Source organism: Cetorhinus maximus, chromosome 14, assembly GCF_964194155.1.
Source record: "Cetorhinus maximus chromosome 14, sCetMax3.hap1.1, whole genome shotgun sequence".
Lineage (NCBI taxonomy): Eukaryota > Metazoa > Chordata > Chondrichthyes > Lamniformes > Cetorhinidae > Cetorhinus > Cetorhinus maximus.
This window is the reverse complement of record NC_135892.1, coordinates 17,415,356-17,437,974: the sequence shown is the minus strand read 5'-3', so window position 1 is coordinate 17,437,974 and position 22,619 is coordinate 17,415,356. Positions and strand designations below refer to the sequence as shown.

General features: G+C 45.1%; 1 protein-coding gene across 1 annotated transcript in view; it reads right to left on the bottom strand.

Moving 5' to 3' along the window:
• The window catches only part of syne1b (spectrin repeat containing, nuclear envelope 1b), a 447,660-nt gene that overhangs the window by 346,439 nt on the left and 78,602 nt on the right, over positions 1-22,619 (bottom strand). Inside the window, exons 26-37 of the mRNA XM_078556589.1 lie at positions 17,451-17,559; positions 16,460-16,624; positions 13,371-13,538; positions 11,556-11,732; positions 10,764-10,904; positions 9,768-9,928; positions 6,226-6,376; positions 5,584-5,811; positions 5,083-5,181; positions 4,154-4,341; positions 2,488-2,611; positions 465-631 (exon numbers count right to left, since the gene is read on the bottom strand). Coding sequence (XP_078412715.1) covers positions 465-631; positions 2,488-2,611; positions 4,154-4,341; positions 5,083-5,181; positions 5,584-5,811; positions 6,226-6,376; positions 9,768-9,928; positions 10,764-10,904; positions 11,556-11,732; positions 13,371-13,538; positions 16,460-16,624; positions 17,451-17,559 — 1,878 coding nt within the window. The remainder of the gene's footprint in view (positions 1-464; positions 632-2,487; positions 2,612-4,153; positions 4,342-5,082; positions 5,182-5,583; positions 5,812-6,225; positions 6,377-9,767; positions 9,929-10,763; positions 10,905-11,555; positions 11,733-13,370; positions 13,539-16,459; positions 16,625-17,450; positions 17,560-22,619) is intronic.

Sequence of the window (22,619 nt, the reverse complement as noted above, 5' to 3'; positions counted from 1 at the left end):
GTTTCAGAGCCTAACACTTTTCCTGTTGTCATTGTTGCTTCTTTTACCAATCGCCTTAAATGGGTGCCCTCTGGTTCCCGACTCTTCCGCCAATGGGAACAGTTTCTCTCTATCTACCCTGCACAGACCCCTCATGATTTTGAGCACCTCTATCAAATCTCCTCTTAATCTCCTCTTCTCCAAGGAGTACAGCCCCAGTCTATCCATGTAACTGAAGTTCCTCATCCCAGGAACCATTCTAGTGAATCTTTTCTGCATCCTCTCTAATGCCTTCACATCCTTCCTAAAGTGTGGTACCCAGAGCTGGAAACAATACTCCAGTTGAGGCTGAACCAGTGTTTTATACAGTTCCATCACAAAAAGCAAACATGACCTCTCAAGGTCAACTGAAAAATTATTGATGTAAAAAAATTCATTTCAAGCAGATTCAAAACACACTTTAGAGAAGTTTCAATTAATCTCACTGTTTTTTGATGGTGTGGGACAGACTCTGCCACCTCTTATCCAGCTGCTGCAAGCCTGCTTTCATTGTCTTCACACTCTCTTCTGAGGCGGTTGGGTACAAGGCCTTTCCCTGCGTCACAAGGCCCCTGGGGACTGACTCCTGGGACATCACCTCAGACTGCAGGTCCTGGAGAGATGATGAGAAATACATGTCAGTACTCCATGGGCAAACTTGTCACACCTGCTAAAGTTCCCCCACAAGTACCGAGAGCACAGAACAAACTTGTTCAGTCCATCCACGGCGTCCGTGCTAGCTATTTGCCGCAGCTTTTGCAAACTAGAATCTGATATACTATACTAATGACCCAGCTTCAGGAGATGTACAGGTCAGTGAAGCTATTAATGTATATAATATTATTGGAAAATATTTTTCTTTTAAAACAGGGGTTTAGTCTGTGGGTGTGTCTTAATTGGATTAAAACCAACACGTCTGGGTGCTTTGATATGTACCAGTTTTGAGGTGTAAGTGAGGTAGATTGCATTTGCATTTTTTGAATAGAGCATTCAAGAAGGTGGGTGAAATCTGACACCTAGCTAGCAGAGACTAAGCAATATGTTTATATTACTAATAAAATTGGTACGATGAAAGGGGTCTTATTGTTCAAAGAGGCTGGTGATACAATGAGAAGTTACATTTGATGAGCTGTACTAGGTATAACTTCAGCGGTTTTGTGTGTGCAGGGTAGAGGCAATGTAAGATCAAAATAGCTGTAAGCTTACAACTGGCTCCACAGGAACCAAAGTGAAAGGAGCCTCACTTTGAATTTGTAAAATGCTTTGCCTGGTGTCTGCTGAAAGTCTATGGGTTCCTGTTGCCTTAATGGAGATTAGTCCAGGAATTTGTTAAAAGTTATGATAGTAGTAAGTTGTAGCTATGTATACATGTTCAATATGTTGTAACTTAATAAAATGTTTCATTTAATTTAATATAAAATCTCTCAAGAACTGATGGTCTGATTCCTGAATTTAGAGCTGCATCTCAAACATATCACTAAAAATACAGGTTATGACAGTTGTTTAAAGTTTCCCTCTGGGATTTTTAAACAACTCAGCTTTACCGAAAAGCTGTCTCATAACAGTCAGGAAGAATTATGGAGACAATGACATGTGCCCTAATCACATTTATCCAAAAATACAGCGACACAGAGCTTGCCTCTGAGCCAGGAGGTGGTCAGTTCAAGCCTCACTCCTGAGACTTGAACGCCTAATCCTGCCTGACACTCCAATGCTGTGCACACTGCTGAAGGTGCCATCTTTCGTATGTGACATTAAACCGAGGCCCCTCCTCTGCCCTCCTAGGTGGATGTAAAAGATCCCATGGCACTATTTTGAAGAAGAGCAGAGATTTCGTCTCAGTGTCCTGGCATACTTCTCCTTCAATGTCACAAATTATCTGGTCATTAACCCATTACTGCCTGTGGGGCCTCACCATGTGCACAAATTAATTGCTATGTTTCTAACAGGGCAACAGTCATAATGCTTCAAAAAGGTACCTCATTAGCTGTGAAGTGCTTTGGGCCAGCCTGAGGTTGTCAAAGGAGCCATATAAATGAAAGTTTTACTTTTTTCCCTTTTAACAGTTTGGAAAGTTCTTAATGCTGCTCCTCTTGGGAAATAAGATAGCCACCCTTAGACTTCTTCAGAATTTTATGACAACTGATTCTCACTCTGTTAACAAAAGCAAGTAGTGTTTGACAAGGTAGCTCTTCATCAAGAGAAAGAACCATGGTTATCTCAGGAACTCCAGTGCGTGAGGGACCTCTTGCAGGGACAAAGGGCCACCTTAAGCCGGCAACTCATTTTGGGAGAGGGCAAGAGTTGAGCCGTGGCTATGATGGGCAGTGCTGACAGACGTTCTGAATTTGAGTGCTGGTGTACAGCTGTGTTCTGGCTTTTTGTTTAGGTCCCAAATTGAGTTGTATGGTTCTCGGGTCTCCGCACATCGACTGCTTTGTAAACACTGCAGCAGTGTTTGGTATTTACCTTTAGAGTCTGCACTTCATTCTGCAGCTTGGCTTGGTCAGAGGGAAGGTAGGAGGACCAGGAGCCTGTAATTGCTTCATGCCTTTCAAGCCACGAGCCAAAGCTGGACAGGTCCTTCTCATACCTGGTTACAAAAAGAAAGTTTTACAAACCAAGAAAAAGCAAACCAAAACATCTCAACATGTTGAGACAATAATGTCGCCATCAATTCAGCGATGAAGAATAGATGCCCTACAGTTGCAGCTTGCAATAGCTTACAGCCTAGGAGGCCATTTGACCCATCATGTTTGTGCTCGCCCTTTGAAAGAGTTATCCAATTAGTCCTCCTCCCCTTCTCTTTCCCCACAGCCCTGCAAACTTTTCCATTACCAAGTTTATATCCAACTTCCCTTTAAAAATTACTGTTGAATCTTCCCCTGTCAGGCAGCACATTCCAGATCATGACTACTCGCTGTGCAACCTCCAATCCCGGCCCCAGTGCACGCAGTTTGTGTTATAGCAAGACTCTGCCGGCATGGAGAGCTTGAATGGATGTTCCTGAGATCGTTTGATGAAGGTGAGAGTTTAGACTTTCTGTGAAGAAAAAGTACCTGGGATTTCCTCAGACTTATCAGAGTTTGGCGGAATATGCAAGGATATTCAAATGGCTCATTGCATCATAGAATCATACAGCGCAGAAGAAGGCCATTCAGCCCATCATGTGTGCCCTTGCCAGCTCTTTGAAAGAGTTATCTGACTTGTCCTGTTCTTTCGGTATTTCCCTAGAACCCTGAAAATGTTTCCTTTTCGAGTATTTTTCCAATCCCATTTTTGAAAGCTATTATTGATCTGCTCCCAGCAACCTTCCAGGCAATGCATTCCAGATCACAACAGCTCATTACAAAACACATGTTCTCTTTCGTCTCCCCCACTCATTCTTTTGGCAACTATATTAAATCTGTCTCCTCTAGTTACTGACCCACCTGCCAGTGGAAACACTTTCTCCCGACCTATTCTACCAAAACCCATGTGTGTGTGTGTGTGAGAGAGAGGCGTGTACATGAGAGGTGTGTGTGTGTGCGTGTGTGAGAGAGAGGCGTGTACATGAGGGGTGTGTGTGTGTGTGTGAGAGGCGTGTATATAAGGGGGGGGTGTGTGTGTGTGTGTGAGTGAGAGGCGTGTACATGAGGGGTGTGTGTGTGTATGTGTGAAAGGCGTGTAAATGGGGGGTGTGTGTGTGTGTGAGAGGCATGTATGTGAGGGCTGTGTGTGTGAGAGGCGTGTACATGAGGGGTGTGTGTGTGTGAGAGGTGTGTATATGAGGGGGGTGTGTGTGTGAGAGGCGTGTACATGAGAGGTGTGTGTGTGTGAGAGGCGTGTACATGAGGGGTGTGTGTGCAAGAGGCGTGTACATGAGGGGTGTGTGTGTGAGTGAGAGGCGTGTACATGAGAGGTGTGTGTGTGTGTGTGAGAGGCGTGTACATGAGGGGTGTGTGTGCAAGAGGCGTGTACATGAGAGGTGTGTGTGTGTGAGAGGCATGTGTGTATGTATGTGTGTGTGGTATGTGTGTGTGTGGTATGTGTGTGTAGGGTATGTGCACGCGCACATGTGTGTGAGATCTATGTGGTTAATTCTGGACCGAAGCTCTAGCAACAAAATGGGTGAGAATTTGACAGGGTTACGTACTTCTGCCAGAGTGACAACAGGTTCTCCAGCACCGCCTGTGCCTCCTTGGCCTGATCCTGCACCCTCTCATACTTCTGCTGCAGGGCACTCAGTTCCTGAACAGCTTTGTCCTTATTGCTGATTCGACGGGCAGTCGTTGAGAGTGATGCCATCGGGGTTTTTATCTGCTCCATAATCTGACAGAACTCCTGGGGAGGGAGCAGAGCAGCAGAAAATCCAGGTGAGTAAAAACAATGGGCTGTGCATTTTTCACAGACGCTTCAACCTACAGAATTCAGCAGGGAATTGATTTTTTAGTAATAAAAAAATCAGAAAGCATGAAGTCTGAGGTCATTTTTTTTACAAGAAAGGGATTTGCAGAAAAAGCAAAAGCGCTATGGAAGTCAAGGTAAATGAAAATCAGGTTCTTCAGCCATCTTCCACCATCAGAGAAAGTGAAAATGGGCCCCCTAGTACATCAGCTGATGTACTGTAAAGAGCAGCAAGAAGGTCAAACACAGATAGAGCCAAAGTGAAAATCAGCCAGTGGGGGGAATAAAAGCCAGTCCTTTATATGCTGTAATGCATTACGGCGGCCGCATCTTTTATTTATGCACCAAGACAGGTTCTTAAATGGGTAGCAACTTCTGGAAGGACCGCTAAATTATTCAAGCGCAGAGGGAGATTCTGAATGAAAGCGCCGCAGCTTAAAAATTTTCTCAGAAGATTTGGCTTGAATACACGCCGCTCGATTGGAGATATTTCATAAAGCAAGACAAGTGCAAACAATAAAATATAACTAATGTTTTATGTTTCTTGGTCCTTGCTATAAAATAAGCACGCCCTCAACCATTTGGACAGTAAAGAGCTGTTCTCCCGTTCAACAGGCAGAGATTTATTGCTGTGCCTGTGGTATGTGATTTACACACGACGCCAATGCACATTCATACCAGATGTGCCTTTAACAGCTGGTTAGCCTCGACTGCTGAGGAGCATTTGTTGGTCCTGCCCATCAATGTAGTCTCCATGTCCATCAGTGTCTGCTGGACCTACATAAAAAAAAGGAGCAAAAAAATAAAATCACTTGTCCATTTTACTTCAGATTGAAGGAAGCAAGGTTTTGAGGATCTGTTTACAAAAGACGGAGAAACTCTTTAGACCTCCGCCTTTCTGCAGACTTTCACATCTGCATCTTGACTGCATAATGCATAACCAGTTCATCATTAATAATAACCTAAAGAAAGCTTTAATGTGCAAAAATCGGGCTATTTTTCTAACTTTACCCTGCTGCTCATGAGACTATTTTTGAAGGCATAGTATCCCTCCAATGAGACCTAAAGACACCCAATATCCACCAACAGTACATGAGTTTTTACTTACATTTAGTCATTCACATGCTGACTGAACACAATATAACTTTAAAACGTTTGCTTGCGTATTTGCGTCATTACCTGTTTGAGGCCCTCTTCATACTTTTGTTGCAGTGAGACTCGGTTCTCCACTTTGCTGTCCACCTCTTGAGTGTGTTGGCGGAGCTCTTCCCACTGCCTGGTTATTTGGGTCAACCGAGCCTTGACCCGGGCAATCTCGCCAGGGCTGACAAACTGGGCCAAGTTCTGTGACTCCTCTTCCAAGCTTTTAACCTCTTTTGACTTACCAAGAACGGCGTCAATAATAAGCTGCAAGTCGAGAAAGCAGATTGTTTAGTTTTTTTTCTCCTGCTGTTTCTTGGAAACAAGACTGTAACTTGATAAAAGCAAAATACTGAGGATGCTGGAAATCTGAAATAAAAACAGAAAATGCTGAAAAAACTCAGCAGGTCTGACAGCGTCTGTGGAGAGAGAAACAGAGTTAGCGTTTCGAATCCGTATGACTCTTCTTCAGAGCTGTGGGGGAGGAAGGGTGACAGGAGCTCTGAAGAAGAGTCATACGAGCTCGAAACGTTAACTCTGCTTCTCTCTCCACAGATGCTGTCAGACCTGCTGAGTTTTTCCAGCATTTTCTGTTTTAATTACTGTAATTTGATGATTGCTTATCTCTCATAGTCAGGCTTCAGGGTTTAAAGAGAATGTCGCTGGATGGGATAGACGTGCCTTAACTTTGGAAAGCTTTTCCTCCAGTGGGATAGACAAATCCTCCACTTCATCCAGCTCTTTCTGTTTCTCTGTCATCCAGTGACCCAATGACTCAAAGTTTGCTAATAAGCTCTCCCACAGACTCTTGATCTCTTCCAGATGTTTCGCACTAAAGCAAAGAGGAAATACATGAGTGAAATCAAAATCGATAAAGGAAAATTAACCAGCTTCTTGGTTCTCCAAACCTCATCTTACCAGAGTGTTCATTAGTTTCACAGTCCAAAGATTAAAACAGTGCAGGTGGGGAAACGTGTGAAAGGCACAGCATCCAGTATGACAAGGAGCACAACGCTAAATCCCCAGGTTAGGTATTATACAGGTAGATATAGGGTCATCTATCTGATCCCACTGCTCTCAGTCCCTGAACGCACTGATTTGAAAATTCTCATCCTCATGTTCAATTCCCTCATGGCCCCTCCTTATCTCTGCAACCTGCTCCAGCCCTACAACCTACCGAGGACACTGCATTCCTCCAACACTGGCCTTTTGTACGTCCCACACTTCCTTCCTTGGCAACTGCGCCTTAAGAACCTTAGGCTTTAAGAGTCCCTCTGGAATTCCCCCTCTAAGTCTCTCCGCCTCGCCCTTCCTCTTTAAGCTGCTCCTTAAAACCTACCTCTGATCACCAGTCCTAATGTCTCCTTATTTGCCTCGTTGTTAATTTTTTGCCTGATTCCACTCCTGTGAACTACCTTGTGATGTTTTACTACATGTCAGTGCTGTATAAATGCAATTTGCTACTGCTGTTGAGTTAACTCTAGGATGTAACAGGTACAAGTTCTGTTGAAGGGAGTAACCTGTGGCACTGAAACCCATGAGAATATCTAGAGGAGAGCTGGAACTTATAACAATCTCCTTTATGGCTCATTCACTGTCAATCATCTCCTCTTTCCATTTTGCCTGCAGGTCTGAGTTGCTTTGTTGAATGATCCATTGTCAAGGACACATTTGGATGTTTGGGTTCTTTCATCAAACAGGACTGGCATTCAGCCAAACCTGGGTGGTTACAAAAATAGAGCAACTGTGACTTGCTCCATTGGAGTAAGTTCCATTGGACAGATCACAGCACATGTTCAAAATATAACTCCATCAGCAGGAGTCAGGTGGTATGCTTGATACCCCAATCATACTAACTGCTTCCACTTGAAGTGGTTCTTCAATATCTGCCAATTGCCCAGCTGCCCTATATTTACCACAGGGAGAATAGGTTGCAGTGGGAAAGTGTGTGCGTGTGCGTGTGTATGATATGGCACGAATCCACAAGGGAAATTTGCAATTTGTATTTTTTTGAGATGCGTGCCCTGAATTCAGAAGTTATCAGTCCACCGACACTTCAGAGATTTTTTCAAAAACTAAATTAAACATCTATTAACAAAAGAATGGATTTCAAGTACATACATAGGTCTACAAATTACTACAATAATAACTCCGAAAATCCCTAATTAATCTGGCTTCCACTTACACCCCCGTTAAGGCAATGGTAAAAAAAAATAGATTTTAAACAGGTCCAGCAAGTTAAACACAATACCCCGGACAGTAGAATTCAAAGTGGCCTTTCCCAACTTCGGTTTCTGTAGACAGCAGCCTTAATGCCCAAATACTGCAGACTTCTCACACTTCTGGCAGATCTTACAATGCCTTCCTCCTTTATACATGTTTCTCCCTTTTCAATATAAATTCCATTGTTTCCACATGTCTTTGGAATTTTACCTTTTTCATAATATAAATCTTTCATGTTGCCACTATATATTGTCAATAACCTTTGAGAAAAATAAATACATTCCTCAGCTTGCTTGTCTGTCTGTTTGTAAACAGACTGAGCTCCCTTTGAAAACCAAATCCCCCTTCATCCATCTAAAAATGCAAATTCCCTTTACACCTTACATGCTAAGACCCCAGCTATGTTTACTTATTAACATATTAAATACACTTCTACACCTTACCTCTTTTGATAACTTCAACCTGCAGTCTGCTTGGCTACAAAATGTAATTAAATCACACATACAGACACTATCCAAACCCCACTATTAACCTACTTTTATAATAAATCACAATAATATTATAAGAATTATTATACTTTCGTGACAGCGTGTGCGTCTATATATGTGTGTGTGTGTGTGTGCATGCGTGTCCATGTGTGCATCCATGTGTGCATCTGTGTGTGCGTGTGTCTGTGGGCAGAATTTTGCCCTCGATGGGTGGGCGGGCCCCCCCACCAGCTCGGCGGCGGGTAGGCAGCCGATCGCCGCCGCCGAAACGGGCCCCGGCACCATTTTGAGTGGGCGGGCCAATTAAGGCCCCGCCCAGCGGGCCACCCAACGGGAAGCGCTAAGCGCTTCCTTTGCGAGGGGGGGGAGGGATTCCCCAGTGGGTGAGGTTTCATGTTTTTTCAGAAGTCCTCTGGGGCTCCTGGTCTGCCCACCAACCTTAAGGTTGGACAGGCAGGGCCTTTAATTGGCTTAATGATCCTGTCAATGGCCTCAATTGGCCATTGACAGGTCGGCGGGCGGACAGCTGATTTCGCTGTCCGCCTGCCTTCCTGAAAATTTGAATGGGGCGGGATGACGTCGGGGCCCCACCCCCAGCTCGCCAATGGAAAGATTCTGCCCTGTGTGTGTGTGCGTGCGCATGCACGAGTGTGTGCGTGTGCGTGTGTGTGTGTGTGCACGTGTGTGTGCATATGTGTGGACAATCACTCCAAAGGGACAGATGTCACTTCAATGAGATCCTGCACCTACAGTTAGTGGAAGAGGCTGGAATCTTAGTCTGTGCTAGGAAAAGATACACACACACCAGTAATGACTTGAAACTTAGAACAAATTGCTTTAAATGGTAGAACTCAATCATAATGGACAAAGGGCTACCATGATAAGTCTCCATCTAGTGGGCAATGGGCTAAAATGTAGGGTCTCCATCACAGTAAATATTGAGCAAAAATGGTAGAGCTCCATCTAATGGATAACAGCCTAAAATTATAGATTTCCATCATACAGTAATAGACAATAAACTAAAATGGTTGGCTTCCATCATAGTGGAAAATGAACTAAAATGGGAGTGCTCCATCGTGGAGGACAATGGGCTAAAATGGTAGTCCTCACAGTGGACAATAGAAAGTCCACTGTCCCGAGTTTAAGGTATCCTGTGAACATGATAGTACATTCCCACTGACATGTCTTACAAGATGCAACCCTGGAGATCAATTTCACTATAATTGGAGGGTGTTTGTCACACAACCAAGAGATTTATGGGAGAAACTACTTTTATACACAGGGGAGATACGAGGCTGTGGAATGCACTGTGGGAGCTGGTGATTGACTGAAGCAGAGGCAACATTAACGGTTAAGAATAGATTAGATAGGTGGTTGAAGGAAAAGGGGAATAAAAGAATAAAAGGGGTGGGAGCTTGCAACCGGGATGACTGCTTGTGTGGAGGATTTGTTGAGCCGGACAGCCTAAGTATTGACTTAATAAGAAGTAACGATAAAAGTGTGATCACATACTCATTGTTCAGGTTTTCCTGTACATTTTCAGCCTCCTCTCTCATCAGTCTGGTTTGTTGCTGCAGGGAGCGCTTACTCTTTGGACCAACCTTTATGCCTTCCAACTTCTGTAACAGGTCCTCAGCCAGAGCTGCCTTGACTTCACTGTCTCCATAACAGGCCTGCGTGCAGAAGCAATGCAAGAGCCATCAGTAATCAGCAGCCACTGCTCACTGCAAGACACGGAATGTGCTTCAAGACAATAACACATTGGGAACTTGCGATGATCATCATAACCTCAAGAAAGAGGAAAGCTAAATTGTTTAATACTTATCATAATCCCAGGATATACTGCTGCTATGGAAACCATTTCAGGGCATCTTAGAAATGTAGAGATTGCTTATAATTTTCTATTTTCAGAAAAAGGAGTCCAGTATTTCATTTTCATGGAACGCACAATTTCAAAGCCATTTGCTTATTTATTTAAACTGGTTGCATTGATTTCTACAGATCAGCTACCAAGTGTGCTGTGGATGAGTGCAGCTCCAACAACACTCAAGAAGCTCGACACCATCCAGGATAAAGCTGTCCACTTGATTGGCATCCCATCCACAAACATTCACTAACGCAAAATGGCAGCAGTGTGTATCATCTACAAGATGCACTGCAGGAACTCAACAAGGCTCCTTCAACAGCACCTTCCAAACCCACAACCGCTACCATCTAGAAGGACAAGGGCAGCACACACGTGGGAACACCACCACCTGGAAGTTCCCCTCAAAGTCGCCCTGACTTGGAGCTATATCGCTGTTCCTTCACTGTCACTGAGTCAAAATCCTGGAACTCCCTTCCTAACAGCACTGTGGACATACCTACACCACATGGACTGCAGCGGTCCAAGAAAGCAACTCACCACCACCTTCTCAAGGCACTTAGGGGTGGGCAATAAATGCTGGCCTACCCAGCGACACCCGAACTCATAAATGAATAAAAAAAGTACAGTCTGCGAGCTCTGACCTTTGTTTGTTCCAGCTCCGATCTGAGGCTATCCAGGCTGCTGAATGAACGATTGCGATCCATGGCCATTCCGGCACGATTCAGGAACTCCATCAATTGCCCCTTCTCCTCTTCAAAACACTGCCACTGATTTAGTGTCTCCTTCAGCACAAGGCAAAGCAAAATGTCAACTCGGCTCACTATAATTGCCATCAGGTCCTATGATGGTATTGCTGACTCTTTCATTTGCAAGTACCATTCACCACATACAAGGGTCAGGCATGTCTAACCTCCTCCCCTTCAGGCATACCTAGCCCCCTCCCCTTCACATTCACATTCAACAGCGCTACCATTGCCAAATCCCTCACCATGAACATCCTGGGGTGGGTCACCATTGACCAGAAACTCAACTGGTCCAACCACAGAAATGCCTTTCATTGTAAAATCAGATTGGAAGCTGGGTATCCTGTGGCAAGTGACTCAACGCCTGACTCCCCAAAGGCTGTCGACCATCTACAAGGCACAAGTCAGGAGTGTGATGGGTGGACGCAGCTGCAACAGTTCTCAAGAAGCTGAACGCATTCCAGGACAATGCAGTCTGCTTGACCAACACTATTCAGTGACTTAAACATTCAATCCTCCCACCACTGGTACACCATGGTTGCAATGCAAGATGCACTGTAGCATCTCTCAAACCCACCACCTAGGACAAGGGCAGCAGATGCAATAGGAACACCACCACGTCCAAGTTCCCTTCCAAATCACACACCATCCTGACATGGCAGTAGTTCTGTATCCAGGACTGGACTTTACCTCTAGTTCTTTCTCTTGTGTGTCCATCGTTTTCTCCATTGCGATGAGTGCTGCCTCCTGGCTTTGCAGCTCTTCCTGGGAGGACTTCAGCAGCTCAGCAGCTGCCTGTAACTCCTTCCCGCGAGCTAACTGCTGCTGTACATCATGCCTCTTCACTGTTAACTGCTTCACTTGTTGCTGCATAATTGTGGATTCAAAACAATTTTACTAACATCATGCAGGCAACAACGGTATCATTTATATAGTGTCTTTAACACCGTAAAACATTCCAAGCTTCACAGGAGCATGATCACACCAAATTTGACACCAAGCTATATCTGGAGATATTAGCATAGGTGAAGAGGTCAGTTTTAAGTAGGGTCTTAAAGGAGGAGAGAGTGGTAGAGAGGCAGAGAGGTTTAGGGAGGGAATTCCAGAGCTTAGGGCCCAGGGAGCTAAAGGCATGGCCACCAATGGAGGGCTGAGATTGTGGAGTTTGGACAAGATGCCTGAATTAGAGGAACACAGAGATTTTGGAATGGGGACCCTGAGTCAGTGTAGGCCATTAAGCACAGGAGTGATGGGTGAACGGGAGATACACTGGGTAATAAATAGTTATGGGGCACATGCAAGACAATAGGGACTGGTTCAGCTCAGACCACAACTGTTAAGAATGAAACTCAAACCTCGAGAGAAATGGTCCCAGGTTCATTCATCATCAGAAGCCAAGGTTTATTGTTATATAGAATTCATGAAGCTTGTTCATTCTGCTTGCTGTGTGTGTGTATGCAGCATGTAGAAAGGGATCTGGAATTACTACTGAGGTGCGTCATATGTAATATGCAATGTGCTGGAATTAAAACCTCTAATAGGATATTGTGACGTACACTCAGAACACTAGAGCATAGGTGTCATTGCACAATGTAGAGCTCCGAGTGGAGAGCAGTGCTTACCGGGAAACACATCTTCGGATGTTACAGGTGCCTGGCCCATTAAGTTTGATGGACAGAAAAGCATGGCTCCATACCAGTAACTTCCTGCAAGGCTCCTCAGCCTGCATTTGATAGCTCATAGAGAGAAAAGCCAGTCTCTCTTTATAAGCAGCTGGCAGTGTGACTTTCTGAATCGTTATTAGTTACTGAATGGCATGCACACAGCCCCTAACATGAATAGGAGTCCAGAACTTCTGGTACTGGAATAGCACCTTAAAGGTGAAATATGGTCATTTTTTCTTTTAGACTGGCACCAGGATCGATCCTAGATTTCCGTTCAAAACTGCCCCTCAGGAAAATGAAACTTTCCTAAGTACAACTACTCCAGACTAGGTAGATGAATCTTAGCAGAGTGACCTAGCAAACCACTCAACAGTACAAGTGATTGATTAAAGGCAGCCTATACCACCACTTTCACCTGCCAACAAGGGACAGGTCATTAATTCCAGGCTTCCCCACATTCCAAGAAAGTGACATTCTGGAATACAGTTTATGAGTAACTTAAGGCAAGGCATGTGGGAAGTGTAGCATGGCTTTGGACATTGCGCATTGGACTTGTCAGCCATCTCAGAACCCTTCAAAGCATCTTCAATCCCAATGGACTGCCTAAGATGATGGCTTGGGAGGAACAAGTGGTTTTGGACCTGGGGTTCCCAAAACCTCCCATCAGAGGAGTTTTCCACATATCATACGCAAAACTGTTCTAGACTCATTGAGGGGCCTAGGTCTTCTCCAATTAACTAGCAATTCCTATCGTCGAAAAGTTAAAAAAGAACCATTTGTACTTCTCTACAGGAACCTTCAGAAAAATATTTAGATGTTTCTTTCCGTGCAGACTCTATACCTGGTGATGCAGGTGGAGTTTCTGGGCTTCTTGCAGACTGTCAGAGTCCAGCATCCGGGCTCTCTCCTCCTGCAGATGATTCTGGGAGTCAATAAGCTGCTCCAGGGCACTCTTCACCTCCCCTCTGTGCTGAATACATTCACCAACAGTGGACAGCAGTTTATCGGACTGAGGGGAAACAGTGGGCAAGTTAACATAGCGTGAAATACGAAAGAGACGACTGCTCCACTGCATGCACGCGATGTGATGTGAAATATAAAACCTAATTGTCTTGGGAGGTTCAGATGCTGCGACTGGGAAATATTTTATTCGACACGTGAACATTACATCCACAAACGCTCCTGTTCATTTATAATTTGCATCGCTTTTTCAGCGAGACACCCGTCTTAGGGAAAGTAGAGTATGACGAAGCGAGGAACGAATGTTAGTGCAAACAGTAGGAACAGAAAATATCCAAATTTAGTCTTCCCATTCAGCTGAATGCACCAAACCCATCTCAACGCTGGGTAGAAATATAAACATTTTGCATCCTAATCCCATCAGCAGGGATGCTGGGCAAGTCATAGAAACATAGAAACTGGGAGCAGGAGTAGGCCATTCGGCCCTTCTAGCCTGCTCCACCATTCATTATGATCATGGCTGATCATCCAACTCAATAGCCTGCTCCCGCTTTCTCCCCATACCCTTTGATCCCTTTCGCCCCAAGAGCTATATCTAACTCCTTCTTGAAAACATACAATGTTTTGGTCTCAACTACTTTCTATGGTAACGAATTCCACAGTCGGTGAACTATAACCCAAACTCTCGGCACCCAAGTAGATAATTGAATGATTTGCTGTTTTAACAAACACTTGGATGGCTTCCAGTTCTGAATGTACACAGAAAGGACACAGCAACCTGTGAAAAAAGATCATGACACTCAGCATGACACTTAAAATAAAAGCTCTCTGCACTCCTGCCTCAATGAATGATGGAAGACTCCTCTGTCTCTCACCCCAAAAACAGCAGGTTTACACCATGAAGACATAGGAACAGGAGGAGGCCATTCAGCTCCTTGAGCCTATTCAATCAGATCATGGCCAGTCTGTAGCTTGACTTCATCTTCCTGCCTTTGATCCATGCACCTTGACACTCTTCGCTAATTAAATTCTGTCAATCTCTGTCATGAAAGCTCCAACTGTCCCCCAGATTTTTGTGGAAGAGAATTCCACTACACTTTATGTGAAAAATATATCCTGATTTCACCCCTAAAGAGACCAGCTCCAATTTTAAAGTTTATATCCCCTTGCTCTGGACTCCCCCAGCAGAGGAAGCAGTTCCCTTCTATCTGCTCCAGTGAAATCCTTTATCAGTTTAAAACACTTTGACCAGATCAAATTTATGGCAATACAAGGCAAATTTATTCCAGCTGCCCTCATAATTTAACCCTTTAAGTCCTGGTTTCATTCTTGTGAATTGGCATTGCGCAGCCGCCAAGACCAACATGTCCTTCCTGAGGTGGGGGTACCTAAAACTGAATGCAGTATTCCAAGTGGAGTCTGACCAAGGCTCTGTACACAGCATTGAACATTAACCTCCCTTTTCCAGGGTATAGGGTACATGTGAGTACTCATCTACATGGGTATAGGGTACATGTGAGTACTCATCTACATGGGTATAGAGTACATGTGAGTATTCATCTACATGGGTATAGAGTACACGTGAGTATTCATCTACATGGGTATAGAGTACATGTGAGTATTCATTTACATTGACAGAATTTTTACCTTGGGGGGTGGGCGGGCCCGCGCCTGACCCTCTTGAGTGTAAAATGACGCGAGTTGACGTCGGGTGAACGTCCTGACACCAACCTGCAGTCGTGTGATATTTCAGTCGGCGGGCGCGACCGAGAATCAGTAGCGCACCCGCCAACAATTAAAAGGCCTAGTAAGGCCATTACAAAGGTAATTAAGTTAAATTCCTCGCTGCCCGTCCAACCTTACGGTTGGCGGGCAGGCGAAAACGCCAAGCATTCTTTGCACTTTTTAAGAAACCTCATCCAGGGGCGGGATGAGGTTTCCAGCAGCAAATAAAAAAAAACATTTTTACATCTCATTTACAACGTGTCCCTGCTCATGTGACTGAGTCACATGAGGGGACATGTTTCATAATGTTTTTTTAAATCTTTTCTTTTGGAAACTGGTCATCTCCCTGAGGCAGCTCTGTGCATCAGGGAGGTTTTCAAGTGCACACTCACAGGCATGAGTGAAGTTCCCCGTTTGCCCTCCTCCTCCCCCCGCCCCCACAACACGGGCAGCACTGAGTGCTGCAACACACGTTTCACGCTGGGCGGCTCTTAATTGGCCCGCCAGCATGAAACCGTGGTCTAGCCCCGATTGCGGGCGGCAGTCGGCTTCCTGACCGCCCCCGCCAAGCCCGCCCAACAAGGGCAAAACTCTGCCCCATGTGTTAGAGGCTCCCATTCAAGCAACTGAGAAATCTGAATCCACAATGTCGTGCTTTGTTTGCCTAATAGCACAACACTCTCTCCCCTTAGAGAGGCATCTCATTTACTTTAAGTGCAAAGCCCAGGCCCAGCATTTCCTATTGAGTGGGCAAGGGCACAGCTGGAGCTTAGGTGACAGAAATTATCCAACTGGTAAATATCCTGTCACATCTCCGGCTACAGTAATTCTTCCCATGAGGACCTTAGTCTGTAGGACTACCCACAGCTAACTGCGGAGAAACCCCGGCCCCAGTGACAGATCTCCCCGCTCCATCCTCTCTCCGATCCAGATGGACTTAAGAACTGTGGACTTCCTGGGCTCATGTATCAGGTCAATAAACTTGAGCATTCTTGGAGTCACCTCAACCTCAAATTGACCCCACTAAGCCTCGCCCCTCTTTGCTAAAAGAAAAATGCCATGTACTGAGCTGTAATGGGAGGGTGATAGAGCCAAGGAGATGTTAATGAATGTGTTTATGAAGCTGCAAATTAAACAATGGGCTTCACAGTGAGTCAGAAGGCTCCTAATGCTTGGTTTCAAGAGGCAATAAATGTTTAGAAACTATTGCAATGTCATGTCACCGTTGTCAGATCTTTCCCCTACCTCAGCCATTTGTGTCAGGAGCTTGTTGAATTCAGCCATTAGTTTGGACAGTTCATGATCTTTTCTTTTTGCTTCAGTCTCCGAAGAGATCTCTCCCAATGCAGTGAGTCTGGATCTCAACCATGAAAGGTTTGGTTCCTCTTTCTTTGCCTCTTCCTTAATTCCCTAAATACAAAAAAGAAACATACCATGTTTTCATACTTGTTTCCAACTCTCTCCATGGCCTCAGACCATCCCAATTTGTGTAACCCTGTCTAGCCTCACCCATAGGTCTCCACAATCACTGCGCTCCTTCAATCCTGGCCTCCCTTTGGAGCTCTGCCAAGTTCATTCTCTCCATCATTGGCAACCGTGCCTTTGGCTCCCTTGGCCCTGAACTCTGGAATTCCCTCCCTAAAACTCTCCATCTCTCTCCTCTTTTAAGATGCTCCTTAAAACTTACCCTTTGATCAAGATTTTGGTCAACAATCCTCATATCTCCTTATGTGGTTAGGTGTTCATTTTTGTCTGATAATGTCCTGTGAGGTGCCTTGGCATGCTTTACTATATTGAAGGCACTTTACAAATGCAAGCTGTTGTTGTTGTTGCTGGGCTAGATTATACACTAAATGGTTTAACTCTACAATCTGTTAACTCAGATGCAAGAATGCTACCAGTGAGATACTTACAAGATAACCTAAGTGCTTCCAGTGGGGAGCAGCACTCCACAGAAGGGCTACCACACAGTTATGCCCTGAGAGCAAAGCTCCATACAAGGAACACTGAATTTCCCCTGACCCATCATCATTACGAGACATCTATTGCCATTGTATCAGACAGACTCTTTCCAGCTGACAGTCTGTCTTGGTCAGCCTGCTTCATTGGCTATGATTCTTCAGATCATACTTTTAATGATGGAGGGGCAAGGATTTTTTAACTTTTGGTACTTCCTATTCCTCCCGGTATTTTATGAGTCTCCGACCTATTGGAGATAATTATGTGGTCAACAAACCTCGAGTGCAGATTTCAAACTTCCATACTTCTTGGGATTGGAGGCTGCACGTCTGATTTCTGTTAGCTGTTTGTCCTTTGTCAGAAGCCATTTTGACAGTTGGGAATATCTACAAGAAAGTGAGGAAATTTTAAGGAGAAGGAATCTGTTCACACTAACTTAAAATGCGAAGTTGTTATTGGAGCAGAGGCTTAATAATATGATTGATTTACAACAGAATTAGATGAGTATTTCAAAAGGAATATGAAGGATACACAGAAATGGCAAGGAATGGGATTTGAGCAGGCAGCTCCAGCAGAAGAGCTACCACAGGTACAATGGGCCAAATGGTCTCCTTCTGAGCTGCAGTGTCTCAGAATCTTCTCAAGCCCTATGTTAGTTTCTGACTGAAATTGCTTCATCATCCTCCCCACTTCAACTCTACCCCATGCTTCATCATTCCATCCACTCCTGCATTCCTCTTGCCCTCTCTCCTCCAAATTCTCTATCCTACTCAACCTCACCTCCACATTAGCTCCCTGGCCCACCCACAGCCTCAAACCTGCCATGCTACAAAGCCTCATCATCTCTCAGATCCCAATCAACAGCAAGAATGTCCCATCATTGTCCACTTCAGCCTTTAGGAATCCCTCTACCCTTACCCCTCACCCTTGGAAGAATCCCCCCAAGCTAGGGGAAGGGGTAAAACACTAGCGCCATTCTCCGACCAGAAACCCATTGAAGCTCCCTAATTGAAGAGTTCTTGGCTATCTTTCTTTCCTCTTGTTTTCCCACCCTTATCTCTGTCAGCCTGCTCCACAGCTGGCCCATTTCTGCTTTTGCCGCCTTGCTCCTCATCAGATCCTTCACAGTTCCCAGCCCCAATCTTCCCCTTGGGGTCATCAGACTCGGTAGGTAACTTGCTTACTCGGTAGGTAACAAGCCTGTCAATCATGGTGACCTCCATAGTGGGAATTACATTAAAAAAGTGTGCACTGTGGAGTCAAAACTCCACAGCACACGGGGGATCCTGGACTTCCAGGTTTCTTGATACAAACTCCACACTCCTACTCTGAAAACCTGGCCAAGTCAATAGTGGAACCTATGTCTTCAGGAAGCACAATGGCAAAACAAATGTAGGATAAGGCAAACAATATGTCAGTGGGTGAAGTTTATGGCCGGGGGAGGGGGTCATATGCCTCAACCGCCACCCCCCCCCAGGGTGAAAAGTTGGTCAGCATCTCGCCAACTTTAAATCCAGCTTCCCCATATTGATAATATGCTGGGGGTGGCCATAAGTAGATGAGGGTGGGAATTCTGCCCGAGGGACAGGAAGTTCTGCCCTCGATCTGTCCGTCAATCTGATTGGCTGGCAGCTCTGCAGTCATAGCAGCGCCAGAAGACAGCAGTGGCCACTGCTAGGACTACAGGCAGTCCCAGGAAGGAAGAACATGGGCACAGGACTTGAAGGTAAGTCTGGGCATTTTGGTCAGACAGGGATTGGAGACTCCACTGGGGGGTGGGAAGGGGATGGGGGGGTTCAGGTTTTAGAGGCTGGGGTAGGGGGACACACAAAGTAGGGTGAGAGGGTATCATCTTAGGGGTACGTCCCCAATGGACACAGTGGACCCCCCACAAAGGAGATGCCCCCCACCTTCTTGCCCACCTTTAGCTCATGCACTAAAACAGCCAAGCTGGTCACCTTCCATCCACCTTCTCCAGCCACACGCACTATAGCAATGGAGGTAGAATGAGGACCTTAAGTGGGCAGGTGATCATTGTATCGTAAGATTTAGGATGACGGTAGAAAAGAACAATGGGCGATCCGGAATAAGAATAATTAATTGGGGGAGAGCTGACTTCAATGGGGCAAGAGAGCTGAGCTGGATAAACTGGAACCAAAGGTTGGCGGGAAAAGCTGTAGCTGAACAATGGGCTACCTTCAAAGAAAAAATGGTTTGGGCACAGTCAAGGTATATTACCTCAAAAGGGAAAGGTAGGGCAAACAAATCCAGAGCTTCCTGGGTGAAAAAGGAGATAGAAGTTAAGATAAAGAAGAAAAACTGTGCCTATGACAGGTGTCAGGTAGAAAATACAATTGAGAACCAAGCTGAATATTGAAGGTTTAGAGGAGAGGTGAAGAAGCAAATAAGAGAAGTGAAGAGGGATTATGAGAAAAGATTGGCAGCCAACATAAAACGGAATCCCAAAGCCTTCTATTATTTTTATTCATTGATGGGATGTGGGCATCGCTGGCTAGGCCAGCATTTATTGCTTATCCCTAATTGCCCTTGAGAAGGTGATAGTGAGCTGCCTTCTTGAACTGCTACAGTCCACGTGATGTAGGTACACCCACAGTGCTGTTAGGGAGGGAGTTTCAGGATTTTGACCCAACAACAGTGAAGGAACGGCGATATATTTCCAAGTCAGATGGTGAGTGGCTTGGAGGGGAACTTCCAGGCGGCGGTGTTCCCATCGGGCTGTTTCCCTTGTCCTTCCAGATGGTAGTTGTCGTGGGTTTGGAAGGTGCTGTCCAAGGGACCTTGGTAAGTTCCTGTTGTGCATATTATAGATGGTACACACTGCTGCTACTGTGTGTCGGTGTGGAGGGATTGACTGTTTGTGGATGTGGTGCCAATCAAGTGGGCTGCTTTGTCCTGGATGGGGTCAAGCTTCTTGAGTGCTGTTGGAATTGCACTCATCCAGGCAAGTGGAGAGTATTCCATCTCACTCCTGACTTGTGCCTTGTAGATGGTGGACAGGCTTTGGGGAGTCAGGAGGTGAGTTACTTGCTGCAGGATTCCTAGTCTCTGACCTGCTCTTATAGCCACAGTATTTATATGGCTAGTCCAGTTCAGTTTCTGGTCAATGGTAACCACCAAGATGTTAATAGTGGGTATTCAGCGATGGTAATACCATTGAATGTCAAGGGGCAATGGTTAGATTCTCTCTTGTTGGAGATGGTCATTGCCTGGCACTTGTGTGGCACGAATGTTACTTGTCACTTGTCAGCCCAAGCCTGGATATTGTCCAGGTCTTGTTGCAGTTGGACATGGACTGCTTCAGTATCTGAGGAGTCGGGAATGGCGCTGGACATTGTGCAATCATCAGTGAAAATCCCCACTTCTGACCTTATGATGGAAGGAGGCTCATTGATGAAGCAGCTGAAGTTGGTTGGGCCTCACTACCCTGAAGAACTCCTTCAGTGATATCCTGGAATTGACATGATTGACCTCCAACAACCATCTTCCTTTGTACTAGGTATGACTCCAACCAACGGAGAGTTTTCCTCTTGATTCTCATTGACTCCAGTTTTGCTGGGGCTTCTTGATGCCATACTCAGTCAAATGCTGTGTTAATGTCAAGGGCAGTCACTCTGACCTCATGTTTGAACCAAGGCTGTGATGAGGTCAGCAGCTGAGTGGCCCTGGCAGAACCCAAACTGATCATCAGTGAGTAGGCTATTGCTAAGCAAGTGCCACTTGATCGCTTGATAGCACTGTTGATGACCCTTTCCATCACTTTAGTGATGATCGAGAGTAGGCTGTCTATAGGCACATAAATAGTGATAGGGTGGTAAAAGGAGGAGTAGGGCCAATTAGGGACCGAAAAGGGGATTTACACATGGAGGCAGAGGGCATGGCTAAGGTGTTAAATGAAAACTTTGCATCTGTCTTTACCAAGGAAGCAGATGCTGCCCAGGCCATGGTGACAGAGGAGGAAATTCTATCACTAGAAGGGTCCAAAATTGATAAGGAGCAGGTATTGGATAAACTGTCAGTGCTTAAAGTTGACAAGGCACTGAGGCCGGATGAGATACATCCAAGGATATTGAAGGAAGTGAGTGTGGAAGTTGCAGGGGCACTGGCCATAATCTCTCAGTCTTCCCCAAACTCAGGGGAGGTGCCAGTGGACTGAAGATTGCAAACATTATGCCTTTGTTCAAAAAAGGTTGTAAGGATAATCCCAGCAATTACAGACCAGGCAGTTTAACTTCAGTGGTGGGGAAGCTTCTCGAAACAATTGTTCCGGATAGAATTAATAGTCATGTGGAAAAATGTGGGTTGATTAGAAGGGCCAGCATGGATTTCTTAAGGGAAAATCGTGTTTAACTAACACGCTGGAGCTTTTTGAAGAGATATCGGAGAGGATTGATGAGGGTAATGCTGTTGATGTGGTGTACGTGGACTTCCAAAAGGTATTCAATACAGTGCCACACAACAGACTTGTGAGAAAAATTATAGCTCATGGAATAAAGGGGACAGTAGCAACATGGATACAAAATTGGCTGAGTAATAGGAAACAGCAAGTAATGGTTAATGGATATTTTTCAGGCTGGAGGAAGGCTTGTGGTGGAGCTCCCCAGGGGTCAGTATTGGGACCCTTGCTTTTCCCAATATATATTAATGATCTAGATCTTGATGTGTAGGGGACAATTTCAAAGTTTGCAGATGATACAAAACTTGGAAGCATTGTAAACTGTGAGGAGGACAGTACAGAACTTCAGAAGGACATAGACAAGTTGGTGGAGTGGGCAGATAGGTGGCAGATGAAGTTCAATGCAGAGAAGTGTGAAATTATTCATTTTGGTAGGAAGAACATAGGAAGGCAATATAAAATAAGGGGTAGAGGGGCCTGGTTGTCTATGTGCATAGGACATTAAAGGTGGCAGGACAGGTAGAGAGAGCAGTTAATAAAGCATAGACTATCCAGGACTTTATTAATAGAGGCATGGAGTACAAAAGCAAAGAGGTTACGCTGAAATTGTATAGGACAATAGTTAGACCTCAGTTGGGAGTATTGTGTACAGTTCTGGGCGCCACACTACAGGAAGGATGTGAACACATTGGAGAGAGTGCAGACGTGGTTTACAAAAATGGATCCAGGGATGAGAAACTTCAGTTATGAAGATAGATTGGAGAGGTTGGGACTGTTGTCCTTGGAGAGAAGAAGGCTGAGAGGAGATTTGATAAAACTGTTCAAAATCATGAGGGGGCTGGGCAGAGTAGATAGGGAGAAACTGTTTCCATTCGTGAAAGGATCAAGAACAAGGGGCAGAGAATTAAAGTGATTTGCAAAAGAAGCAAATGTGACGTGAGAAAAAACTTTTCACACAACGAGCGGTTCAGGTCTGGAATGCGCTGCCTGAGAGTGTGGTGGAGGCAGGTTCAGTCGAGGCATTGAAGAGGA